At 40.2% G+C, this 12711-nt stretch overlaps 1 protein-coding gene across 1 annotated transcript in view; it reads left to right on the plus strand.

Moving 5' to 3' along the window:
- Window positions 1–12711, plus strand: part of LOC115622312 (dynein heavy chain 3, axonemal) — a 39136-nt gene that overhangs the window by 4064 nt on the left and 22361 nt on the right. The window contains exons 7-25 of the mRNA XM_030516218.1: window positions 105–252; window positions 897–1013; window positions 2269–2435; window positions 2490–2781; window positions 2839–3045; window positions 3183–3561; window positions 3621–3835; window positions 5087–5277; window positions 6176–6360; window positions 7393–7510; window positions 7567–7714; window positions 7868–8025; window positions 8467–8533; window positions 9297–10187; window positions 10241–10345; window positions 10407–10577; window positions 10810–10957; window positions 11020–11118; window positions 11758–11872. Coding sequence (XP_030372078.1) covers window positions 105–252; window positions 897–1013; window positions 2269–2435; window positions 2490–2781; window positions 2839–3045; window positions 3183–3561; window positions 3621–3835; window positions 5087–5277; window positions 6176–6360; window positions 7393–7510; window positions 7567–7714; window positions 7868–8025; window positions 8467–8533; window positions 9297–10187; window positions 10241–10345; window positions 10407–10577; window positions 10810–10957; window positions 11020–11118; window positions 11758–11872 — 3921 coding nt within the window. The remainder of the gene's footprint in view (window positions 1–104; window positions 253–896; window positions 1014–2268; window positions 2436–2489; window positions 2782–2838; window positions 3046–3182; window positions 3562–3620; window positions 3836–5086; window positions 5278–6175; window positions 6361–7392; window positions 7511–7566; window positions 7715–7867; window positions 8026–8466; window positions 8534–9296; window positions 10188–10240; window positions 10346–10406; window positions 10578–10809; window positions 10958–11019; window positions 11119–11757; window positions 11873–12711) is intronic.

Consider the following 12711-nt stretch of genomic DNA (forward strand, 5'->3'; position numbering starts at 1 on the left):
AATATTTAATGAAAAAAGCGGGAAAAATGCAAATATGACTAAATACTATATTAATGGAATTGCATTTTTTAATTCTTTAACCATTTATGTCTCATGTTTTGCAGACACTTTGCTTATTTAACACCCCTGCAACCCGTTGAGCCAGAGGAACAGAAACAGAAAATATTAAAGGATTATTACAAAAGGTTGCAGATTGCCCAAGAAAAGTTCACTCTAAAGATAGAGAAGCGCTACAAATGTCTCCTGCGTAGTGTGAGTAACAAAAGGGGGGGTGGGGACGTTAATTTTAAGAGTCAGCAACACGTGCCGTAAAAAAATTTTGAATAATGCAACTGTTGGCCGCAGACACGTTATGAACAAAAATATACCAGTCGACCACTCTACGACTGACCAAAATCATAAAAAACACATCAAAAATGAACATCACACACACGCAAACATAAATAACTTTTATGCGTCTCCCATGTTGCCGTCCGAGCCAAAGCGGGCGTCCAAGCTCGAGTCGTACATAAAAAATGATAATAACAAACTTAATACAACATAAATATGTTTGTTTGTCTGGCTGTGTGCGTGCGAGTAAATTAAGCTTCGCTGGCTTTTGGCTTGGTAAGCGCTGAGAACGTGCTTATAAAAATTATAATACTATAATTCATACCTCGTAAACATTATGGACGCTCGTACTTCGTCCTGCTGTGGGTGTCGGCGATGGCCAAAGTTATGAATAACGTGATTAGTTGTAAAAAAAGAGAAGTAGAAAGCGCCGGCATGGGAGTTGCGAAGAACACACAAAACCACACCAAACCCGTACATACTTACAATTTGATAACGTGTTTATGGGCTTTTTGTGACCAAGCATTCAGTGTTAAACGCTCTACCCATTCTCTGACCCCCTACAGATCTCCATACTGCAATTGGAAACGTACCCCTCGCACTTGATACGCAAGACCATATGCTACGTTAATCCGCGCAATCCGCTGCTGTTGGAGGCCTACGACTTCATACTCAAGGAAGAGGTGAGTATGTCAACACATTGCCACCTACTTCAGAGAGTCGACATTATTAGCAAACTTGACTCACGTACGTAAGTTTTGGACAAACTTTTCGGCAAGAGCGATGGCAGCCAGGAGTGCATATAAAATACACCACTCCTTCGAAAGACTCGACTGATAAACGGGTAGTGCTTACGTTCTGAAGGTTGCGCCAAACAAACTTTACTTTTCCTATAATACATACATACTTATATGTATATATACAAAGTATACAGTATACAAGCTCACATTTGTTGCTCAAGTCAAACACTTGCCATCAACTTGGAAATCAGTGCTTAAGAGTTAATGAGTAGGAAGACACTCGCAGCTGTCTGACTGCTCCCCCTAAATATTTTTTGTGGATACAGAGAAACATAAATGAGTGCAAAAGATTTGCGATGATAAGCAATGAAGGGATTTTGTACTTATACTCTTAAACTGTCCAATCTGTAATTTTGCTCTCGCCAGCTTACATTTTTATCAAAGAAGGCAAATAAATGGATTTTTTAAAGAGTTCTATATAGTATTTTCCGTTGAACATTTGAAGAAGTTATCTTTGTCTCTAGCGAATCTATATACCCTTTACTGTTTCTCAAATCAGAAATTGTATTCCTACATTAATATCGATCGCATGTGACCTCATTTATACTCTTAAACTGTCCAATCTGTAATTTTGCTCTCGCCAGCTTAAATTTTTATCAAAGAAGGCAAATAAATGGATTTTTTAAAGAGTTCTATATAGTATTTTCCGTTGAACATTTGAAGAAGTTATCTTTGTCTCTAGCGAAGCTATATACCCTTTACTGTTTCTCAAATCAGAAATTGTATTCCTACATTAACATCGATCGCATGTGACCTCATTTATACTCTTAAACTGTCCAATCTGTAATTTTGCTCTCGCCAACTTACATTTTTATCAAAGAAGGCAAATAAATGGATTTTTAAAGAGTTCTATATAGTTTTTCCGTTGAACAATTGAAGAAGTTATCTTTGTCTCTAGCGAAGCTATATACCCTTTACTGTTTCTCAAATCAGCAATTGTATTCCTACATTAACATCGATCGCATGTGACCTCATTTGGACTATTGAAATACCTTCAGGTAAACGAAAGGTTAATAATATAACAAACTCTTTTTAAAGTGTAGGCGAAGGGGTGATTATATTGTTTTGGTACGGGAAATAAATACGACGTGTATCCCACCATCCGCTGTTAGATAACGCTTTAATCAACTCATTACAGAAACAGTGGCCCAAACTTCCTCCAGAAGTTATATTAATGGATTATCTGTTTGGAGGCGACCATAACGTACGACAAAACATTGCCGTGTTAATTATTGTATGTCTTATTGATCTGCAGGAAGATTTTCGTTATCACGTAAAGCGTGCTTTCGTACGCTATCTGCTTAGGTGAGTAACTTATTTTCCTTAAGAAGCAATCGCTCACAATTGCATGAGGCACAGATCCAATTTGGAGCGCAAACGTCTGCAGCTGGAGATGGAACCCCCCGACTTTCCTGTGCTCACCATAATGCCACCAGTGCCATGGCGTACCAACTTACTGACCTGCAAGGGTCGCATTGGACAAGTTTTGATGATCACACATCCGACAATACGAGCACTGAACCTGCTCTGGCATCAACTATATGGTGATCTAGTTATTGTGGATATTGCAAAGCTACTGCTATCGGATCAACCTCTGAATGCGGACATTGTTTCAGAGTTTGTGAAAAAGAGTTGTGCAGAGGTGCGAGACGTAAGTGCATTCAAAAAGTTACTTTCGGAAATGGGATTAATGCGATTCTATCGGCAGATTCTAATTAATGATTGGCTGCCGCGTTGCGCCGATCTGATGAACCTGATGCGCAATACCTGGAAAGACATGGTGCCTATGCATGGAAAGTTCGGCGGCAGGGGCGAAGTGCTCTTCAATTGTGTGCACTCGCTGATGTCTCGGCATCTGTACAGCATCGTGCAGAAGAGCTTGAAATATCTGTTTAAGGTTATCTGTGCATACAAGGTGAGCCAACAATGTGTTCCCTTTCCTAAAACCTCTTCTCCATTTGTGATCAAATATGATTGACATATGCTTGCTGTTTTCGTTGGGAAACCAATTACGATTATTGCGTTGTTCCTAACATTTTATTTTTTCACCAGGGTGGAAATGATATTGAGAACTATAACATGTTCGACCCGAAACTTGGACGCCGACCACTCATGACGCTCATTGCCTCAGTTGTGGGCGCCCATTTCGATAATGATTTTATAGAAATGGGCCCGGGCACGCGGCCTCCTGAGAACATCTATGTTTTTGATAGCGATGATGCGGATCCTTTTCAACAGCCGTTGGTCAATGTGTTTGTTGAAACAACACCCGATATTGATGAAGTGGCACAGTTTGAGTTGGATTATGCGAACAAACTCTATATCTATCCGTATATATTGGAGCTACCGCACATATTCACGGAACACTTTACGGCAATTTTGCGAGTCGGCTATTATATACCGCGACTGGAGTATGTCATGTCAGGCGAAGGTGTGTGGTAGTTGAAATATTTAATATAATTTGCGAATAAAGCTCATTATCGTATATAGATCCAGAGACAGAGGGCTATTTACAATTTATCAGTCAAGACCATGGGGACTTTCAAGAACTGTGCACAAAGGTTGAAGAAATTGTTGCGCGCAATTGGCGCGGTATCTTCATTTATCTAAAGCCCATATATATGTACTATTATGCCTTATTTAACAAAATGATAAGGCCTGTGGTGGAAAAAATCTGGACTGATAATACATTACCAGATTTGACGGTGAGTACTGCTATAAATTTGTATCTGTGACGATAAAAGTCTGGTATAAGAAGTCGAGGTATAGAAAAACGAGGTACAATGTCTGTCTGTGCCTCATATTTTTCTGTTCTTATTCTCTAAAGTCGAAGTCGGAAAATGTCATAGAACTAAAATACTATACTATATCTCTTCATTTCGTCGATTCGATTGGAGAGCTATATCTCTTCATTTCTCAAAACGACTAAAAATGTTTCTTTTAAAATCCATTAAGAATATTTGAATGCTATGAAGAGGCATTTCTTCGTCCACTTCACAAATGAAATAAGCTTGGTTTGAAGTTTATTTGGAACGTTCACAACTTTTTCTCTAAGTGTGTAACTGTCAAAGCTCGAAGTGTTCGCCCTGCGCTTTCGCGTCTAGAAATGAGTTTAATTATTTATTTCGATTTGATTATACGCAATGATGCGTAGAATTAACATAAAATTTCATTATGCAATATTAATAGACCGCCGACAGACTGATGGACTGAATGAGAGGCATACGCTTGACTGGTACGGGGGAGTGGGACTCTGATGCTGTTTTGTCAAGCATCTGACTAAAAGTTTAAATTGCCTGTGTACGCTTGCACACTGCATTCTTGATGTTGTTGATTTCTGGTATTTATCGTTTGCAGTGCTGCGATGAACAATGTTTAATTAAACATCGTTCGATTTGCGCAAAAGAGTCAATTGTCGCATCGTTATGAAGGTATTTCAGTTCTGAAATATGTACAATATTTAATGCATGACAGTATTAAATGTATAGCCCTAACGATGCATATGTGTTCGCATTGCTCATACGCAGCGTATGCCACACTCACTCATTTGCCCCATTTGCAACCGATATAGTACATCTGTACACATCTACATACATACATACATTCATGTATATGTCGTGTTAATGTATATGCGCCGACTTATGTGCCTTTGTAACCGTTCACATTCATTAAGTTTTATGAAACGGCCGACAATTTCCCTTTTTTGCGCAATTTATTTAAAATAAAAATTGCTTCCGACTACTGCAACTCCACCCGCACCCGCACCCGCACCCGCACCCGCACCCGCACCCATGACGCCCAATCGAGAGAGCGCGTCGTGCCACATGATGCATGTAATGCGAGCGTGTATCTCTCTGTTCGCGTATGTATCTCTGTTTTTTATTAAATGTGTATTCATTTACATGTGTGGCTGCCAACAACAAATACAAAAATAAAAACAACGACGACAACAACAGGTTGTTCAGGAGTTAATGAAAAAATTGCGCGCCGTCAGCGATACGACCTATTATCTGCGTGATTTTATACCGTTAAACATGTTCATGCTGGATAATCGACATGTTAAGGCCTCAATACGAATGTACGTGCAGGAGATCTACGACTTCATAATTGATTTTTATAAGGCACTGAATCTGAACGAGAATCGAGCGTAAGTAAAGCGAATGAAATGCATTTAACTCTAGTGATTTCCGTAGTTGTTGTTTTTGCTTGAGCTCACTTTTTGCTGACTCTCCAAGCTCGACTCGTAGATGGGCTCCTAATACCCTGTACTCTAAGAAATAAAAGATAGACTAGCGACTTTAAAATATATTTAACAGGAAGAAGGGCGCATGGGAATCATTTAAACTATAATAGATAGATACAACAAACATTACATGGTTTAGTAGAGTCACCAGAGGCAAAATTTATATCATGATAAAAGCATTATGAAATAGAGAAAATCACCATTTCACAAAAAATAGTAAGGGACCAAGCGACTGTACTCTAAGGATTAAAGGATAGACTAGCGACTTTAAAATATATTTAACAGGAAGAAGGGCGCGTGGGAATCATTTAAACTATAATAGATAGATACAACAAACATTACATGGTTTAGTAGAGTCACCAGAGGCAAAATTTATATCATGATAAAAGCATTATGAAATAGAGAAAATCACCATTTCACAAAAAATAGTAAGGGACCAAGCGACTGTACTCTAAGGATTAAGGGCGCATGGGAATCATTTAAACTATAATAGATAGATACAACAAACGTTACATGGTTTAGTAACATCGGCAACATTTATATCATGATAAAAGCATTATGAAATAGAGAAAATCACCATTTCACGAAAAGTAGTAAGGGACCAAACGGTTAAGCTTTTTTTTTTTACAACTATGAATTACAGATTGATTCATTTTCTAGTGACATAACATTTACAAATTAAGTTAATTGAAGCCTTTGTAACTGTGGGGTGGGTACAGGGTATACGAATGTTGGGCGAATACAGTGGTCGGAGTTTTTATAAATGCATTCGCCATTTACTTTGTATTTTCTGCCACCTCAGCATCTGCGAGGAGCTCGAGGAAATGTCGATGAAGGCTGGCGAGCGACCAGAGGAGACGCCCGAAGTGGTGGCCCTGCAAAACTATATATCTGAGTGCCGGGAGATGCGCATATTCGCCATAAAAGATGAAATCAAGAACGTGTTGAAGCGGGTCGTATTCCTGCTGACACATGCATACCTGTCCGGTGAGTAATAGTTGGGGGTAGAACCGGGTTGGATTGGGTCTGTGGACAACTGTTTGTGCAGCTGTTAAGTGGTGGTTAGGAGCCTGGCTGGCTGCTGTCGATAGTTTGTTTTTGACTACTATGTTTACCTTTCCTCTGTGCCGCTCATATATGCATTTATACGTATCCATGTATGTGTATGTGTGTGTGTGTGTGTATATGTGTGTGTGTTCTTTGCTCGCAGCCCCCACCGCTCGCTTAACGTAATTAACCTCAACTAACAAGCCGAGTCTACTAATTGGTTTTATAATTACTTGCGGTAAGACACCAAACACTGAGCTTCGTTAAAACCCCGAAAATGCAACTTAATGAGCTTAACAAATTCATGAATGTGTGAAAGTTGCTTTGACAACCGACAAATGCAGACAAAACCCTAACGTACATGAACACACACACACACACACACCCACACACACACACACATATATATATATATATAATCGCATACACACTGCTATTTCACACACAATGGTGAGTTATTGTGAAGTGTCGTGTATATCTTTGAAATAGCTACAATGTATTGTCAGTCTGTCTGTTGATCTGTGTGTCTCTCTGTTTGTCTGTCTGTCTGCCTGCCTCCCTGTATGTCTGAATGTTTCGTGTGTACGTGTGCGTGGCTTTGTGTCTATGTCACACCAAATATCATCAGCGTACACTCACCTACCCATGCCCAAGCCCACACCCACACCCACAGCCATACTTGTCTATTTGGTTTATGCTCGCTTCGCATTGAATTGTCGCACGTCTGGGGGCATATATAATTAATTAGTTTGCCCAAAACGCAGACACTGCGTTGTGTCAACAACAAGAAAGTACCAAAAACAAATGCAAAAAAACACACAAAAAAAAAAAAACGTAACCGTCGTTATTCAGCCAATTAATTAAGAGTTGAGTAGAACTAATTAAGAATATAACTGCGCTTTCGGTCTTCCGAGTATATGTGCAACAAGCAAACATTATGTGCCTTCTCATCCACTTGGCTGTCGCCAACAGACGACGACATTCATCTGAACACGCGCACCTTCATACTGCCTGGTGAACTGGAGGAGGTTCTAGATCTCAGTGCGGCTCGTTTGGCCGTAGTGCGGGATAACCTAGAAGCAGCTTTGCGGTAAGTAGGGCAGATCTAAGTGGCTATAATGATCTCAAACGATCTGGCATTTTCAGTGAGCGTCGAGCCCAATTTGAAAAGCTCCTAATACAGGAGAAACGCACCATGGATGGCTTTCGCATTAAGGAAATACGTGATGTTATTACACTGGAGGATCTCAAGGAGCGTGTGGACACCGTCGATATGCTATTCAATACTATAGAGGTCAGTTGTGTTGACTGATTTGCCATTTAAAGCTTATTTATTCGTATATACTTATATTTAGTGTAAAACTAGTTCTCATTAAGGACAGCTTAATAATTAAGCTACTATGAATTTCAGTGTAATATTTGAAAGTTTTCTTAATCCCATTCTTAGAATTTAAGCCGTGAGGCCAAGGCCATAAATGTGGAAGAGACCTTGTTACAAATCGACGTATCTGCCTTCCCGCTACTGGCGGAAATCATTGAGAAAATGGAACCAATTGAGAAACTTTGGAAGACATCGTATGAATTTGAAAAGGATTATCTCATTTGGTAAGCAATGACAGCATTTAGACCAACTGCAATTATTTGGTCACAGATGTCAACAACAAGGACACTTGGCCTGGCACAAATGACAAAATATTTGAAATTGAAGTACTTGGCCAAGTACCTGGTCGTTTCTGTCGTGCAAAATCCAAATGCAAATGCTGGTAGAAAGTTTACTTGAAGTGCGTCAGCCAAAGCTGACGGAAAATAGCCAGATTTGGGATTGACTGCTGCCTGCCATCCCTGTACGTCCCTCGAGACCGGACTGGCACTGACTAGGACCGAGGCTGACTGGCAAGCAGCACTTGCAAGACCGAATCTGGCTTGCATATTGTGTAGCAGTTCTATTTACAACTTTGCTCCCTATATTGCGTCTAGTTCTTTTTTTTTATTTTGTGGTGCCTTTTCATCCTCAACATTTCTTCTATTTTTGTTGTGGTGCTGCAGGATGTTCGAGCGCTTCGAATGCCTAAATGCGGACGGCGTGAGGGAACAGGTGGAGAATATGCACAAGGTAAGTAGTTCCAAGTCGGAAGTTGTCGTTGGCAGTATTAGACGGAAATAAAAACGAGCAACGAGCGACAAAGTTTGAGTTGTTGTCGGATTCCAGTTGCACTCTCGCTTGTCCGCGACAGTGTCATGTACTCGTATACATATGTGTATGTGTGTGGTAGTCTGCTAGTGGGCCAGTATGGCAACTAAAAACTTCAGGTGGTACCAACAGGCTGCCAAAAAGTATGCTACACCAACTTTTAAGATACGTGAGCTATTTAAAAAGTTCGCAGATCTGTAAAGATTCTGTTGATTCTTAAATTAATTGATACATTTCTTAGTTAAAGAGTTTTTAAAATTTATAGTTGGTAGGGAAAGCGGCGAGTCAAGAGATAGAGCTTATAACAAGTAGTTAGTTTATAATCGCAAATGGGTTCGACATTTTCAATTCAACCCTCGTTTGGCGTGGTGAGCAAGAACGCAGTCTGTGTAGCAAATGTTGTGGTACAAAAGAGAAAAGAGCACTTGAATTGAATTTTTCGGCTCAGTTGAAGCGGCAAAGTGAAAACACTAGGGAACTGGACAAAAAAGGAAAATGTGAAGCGTAAAGTCATCGGGCGACATTGGTTGCGAAAGCCACCAAAAGAGAAGTCGCCCAATTTTGACTTTTAAAGCTGCTGCTTCGCTGCCGTTTTAGTGGCACGCCTGTTCGACAGTTGTTTGACCCACACGCCATGTACCATCGCACCCACTGATATTTATTCCTTGTACACCCTCGCGTACAGATAATGTACAAGCTGTCACGTCAACTGGCCTACAATCCTGTAGCAAAACGTGCCGCTGAACAGATGCGCATGAAAATCGAGAAATTCCGCGTCTATCTGCCCGTTTTGGACTCGATTTGCCGACATGGCCTAGAGAAACGTCACTGGGATCTGATTTCGGAGCACTTGGGACGCAAGTGCAGCCCCAAGCTTTTCCCCACGCTCAAGGACATGATTGACGCGGACATTATGAGCATATTGCCGCAACTGGAGGAAATTGCCAACGCTGCGGGCAAGGAGTACGATCTGAACATGGCACTGAAGAATATGCAGTCTGACTGGAAGGACGTCATGTTCGAGGTACTGCAGTATCGCGACTCGGACACGCATATCCTGGCCGGTATAGACGATATTCAAACACTGCTAGATGACCATATTATGCGAACACAGGCAATGAAACGCTCGCCATTTATTGTGGCTCTGGGATCAAAAGCTGATGAGTGGGAAACGCGGTTGTTGCTCATACAGAACATCATCGATGCGTGGACACAGGTGCAGGTAACATGGATGTATCTGGAACCTATTTTCAGCTCTGAGGACATTATGCGTCAAATGCCACTGGAGGGGCGAAACTTTAAAGCGGTGGATAAGACGTGGCGACGCATTATGAAGAACACACTGCTGGATAGACATGTTATGGCGGCAACCGAATACCCAGACATGTTAAACATTTTCTTGAAGGCCATCGAAGACTTGGAAACCGTGCAGAAGGGTCTCAACACTTATTTGGAACAGAAGCGTCTGTTCTTCGCCCGCTTCTTTTTCCTCTCCAACGATGAGTTGCTGGAGATATTGTCAGAGACAAAGGATCCTATGCGTGTCCAACCACATTTGAGAAAATGTTTCGAGGGCGTGAGTTAAGAAAATTGTGTAGATTGCTAAAGCTCTCAGTCGATATCTTGCAGATTGGTACGCTCAACTTTGATGAGAGCATGGAGATAACCGAGATGATCTCCGATGAAGACGAGCGCGTGGCTCTCGTGCGCAAAATCAATCCACAGGCGGCAAATGTGCGTAACTTGCGCCCCCGAGTGGCACCCACGAAGTATAGCCTTCTCTTTTACATTGCAGGGTCTCGTTGAGCTCTGGCTTAAGGAGGTGGAAATGGTGATGTTGGACAGCATGAAACAGCAAATGCGTGAGGCATGGGAAGACTATGCAATGGTGGAGCGAATTCCTTGGGTAACCACCTGGCCAGGACAGGTGGTGCTGGGAATTTCGTGCATGTGCTGGACCTACGAGGTAATTTCAACATCTATTTTCACTTTATTATCTCTTTTATTCCGCTGAATTATAAAATGATTTTGGCTCTACACTCCACGGCTCCCAGCCACAAAATCATTTTCTGTTACGTTCAATTGCCTTTACAGCAGCAGTGAAAAGCACATTTCGTCCTTTCTGTTACAGTTCTTCAAACTCCTTTTGAGCATGTGTGTGTATAATCTCTATGTATGCTTGTTGATTTTACTTGCAGGTGGAAGAGGCCATCGAGAAGAAGACGATGCCACAGTATTTGGAGAAGTCCAATGCCCAAATTGGCGACTTGGTGCAATTGGTGCGCACGGATCTACATTCGGGAACGCGCATCGCTGTCGAGGCGCTGATTGTGCTGGACGTGCACGGTGGGTAGACTTTGTCTTCAGCTTCATATAGCAGGTTGGAATATTGGCGCCTTCTTTTCTAGCCCGTGATGTGGTCAAGTATCTGGTTGATATGAATGTGGCCAATATACAGGACTTTGATTGGATTTCACAGCTGCGCTACTATTGGAAAGTGGACGATAGTAAGTAATTGTTTGATAGTCCATATTACCATCATTTGTTTGTCATTCATTCGAAATTTGAATTGTTAATCTAGAAAACAACGGCTAGAAAACAATTTAGTTTTGTTATTTTTGATTCACTAATGTATTACATAAAAGGAAAGCGAATCTGCGGCCTTATAATTCGATGTACATTTAAATGAGAAAGTGTAACGAAAATAAGTACAATTTCTTAGACGTTAAACAATAGTTGATTGGCTTGAAATGCAAATAGAATCGTTACAAATTTATTAAAATTATTTTGTCAAGTATTTCTTTTCTTTCGAGAAAATATTGAGATTTAGCTGCATTTGTATTGAACATAGCTATTTGAATATTTATTATTCAAATTAAAATAATACTTGTGGAATACCTAATATGAGTAGGAATAGTTTAGTAAAAAATTGTGAAAATCTGATATACAATAGGTTATTCCATCAATTTTAAATTATTTCTTAAGATAAGTATTAATTTTTTTTCATGAAAATATTCGGTTAAATTTAACTATTTACATATGTTCCCAACTATTTCTCTTCAGCAATTTATAGTATTATCCTGCATTATTCCACAAAGAGTTAGTAGTGTTTTCTATCTGATCGATTTAATGTTTTTATTTAACAGAAAATGAAGACTGGGTTTGCGTTAGTATGGTGGTCACTGATGTTAAATATGGCATGGAGTATTTGGGAAACGTGCCACGCCTGGTTGTGACTCCCCTTACCGATCGATGCTACCGGTAAGTGTATGGCGCAAGTTCCGGTTTCAGTTTATTTACGCCTCTATGTCACACTCCCAAGCTCTTGTATAACAAAAATATTAATTGACAACTCATTGCACAGCTACAGCTGCACACATCCGTGTGTGTATTGGGCCGAATCCCTCCTAACTGGGCAAAGTCATGAAAGCTAACGTTTATTGGGAAAATATTTATTTTATTTCATTGCATTTTAAATTTATTTCCATTTTTAAACAAAATGCGCAAAAAGAGCTGAAAACCTTTTTGATGTTTAAGCTGCCCTGCCGACGACAAATACACACACAAACACACAAGCAACAACAATAATAATAACAACATAACAACGTTGACGACATACATACATACTACATATACACCCAGAGACAGGCAGGCATACAGTGGCAAGCTGGCAGAAAGGACAATTTAATGGGGTTTCCGATAAAACTTTTATATTAAACAAATAAATCAATGTTGGACAGTTTTTCACACACAGATACACCCATACGCAGACACGGCTAAAAAACGAGAGGCAGAAATGTATGTATAGATATTTGTGCCGTTATGCCGGAAAAGCTAAAAAATACACAGCGCGACTCCGACGCTGGCCGCGTTGCCAATATGATAAAAAATATGAACTTGCAAAACAAACCAAAAAAAAGAAGGAAAATCTAAGGGAAAAAGACGAAGGGCGGGTAAAATGGGGAGGGCGGGAAAATTGTCATAAATGACAATTTTTTAAGCCTGAAAATGTGAAAAAATGGAAAATAGGTATTAAAAGCATACTACACTTACATACTACACTTAGCATGATATAAAGACACACATTTGCCCGAGGTATA

This window comes from Scaptodrosophila lebanonensis, unplaced genomic scaffold, assembly GCF_003285725.1.
Source record: "Scaptodrosophila lebanonensis strain 11010-0011.00,11010-0021.00 unplaced genomic scaffold, SlebRS2 tig00000043-arrow-pilon, whole genome shotgun sequence".
Taxonomy (NCBI): domain Eukaryota; kingdom Metazoa; phylum Arthropoda; class Insecta; order Diptera; family Drosophilidae; genus Scaptodrosophila; species Scaptodrosophila lebanonensis.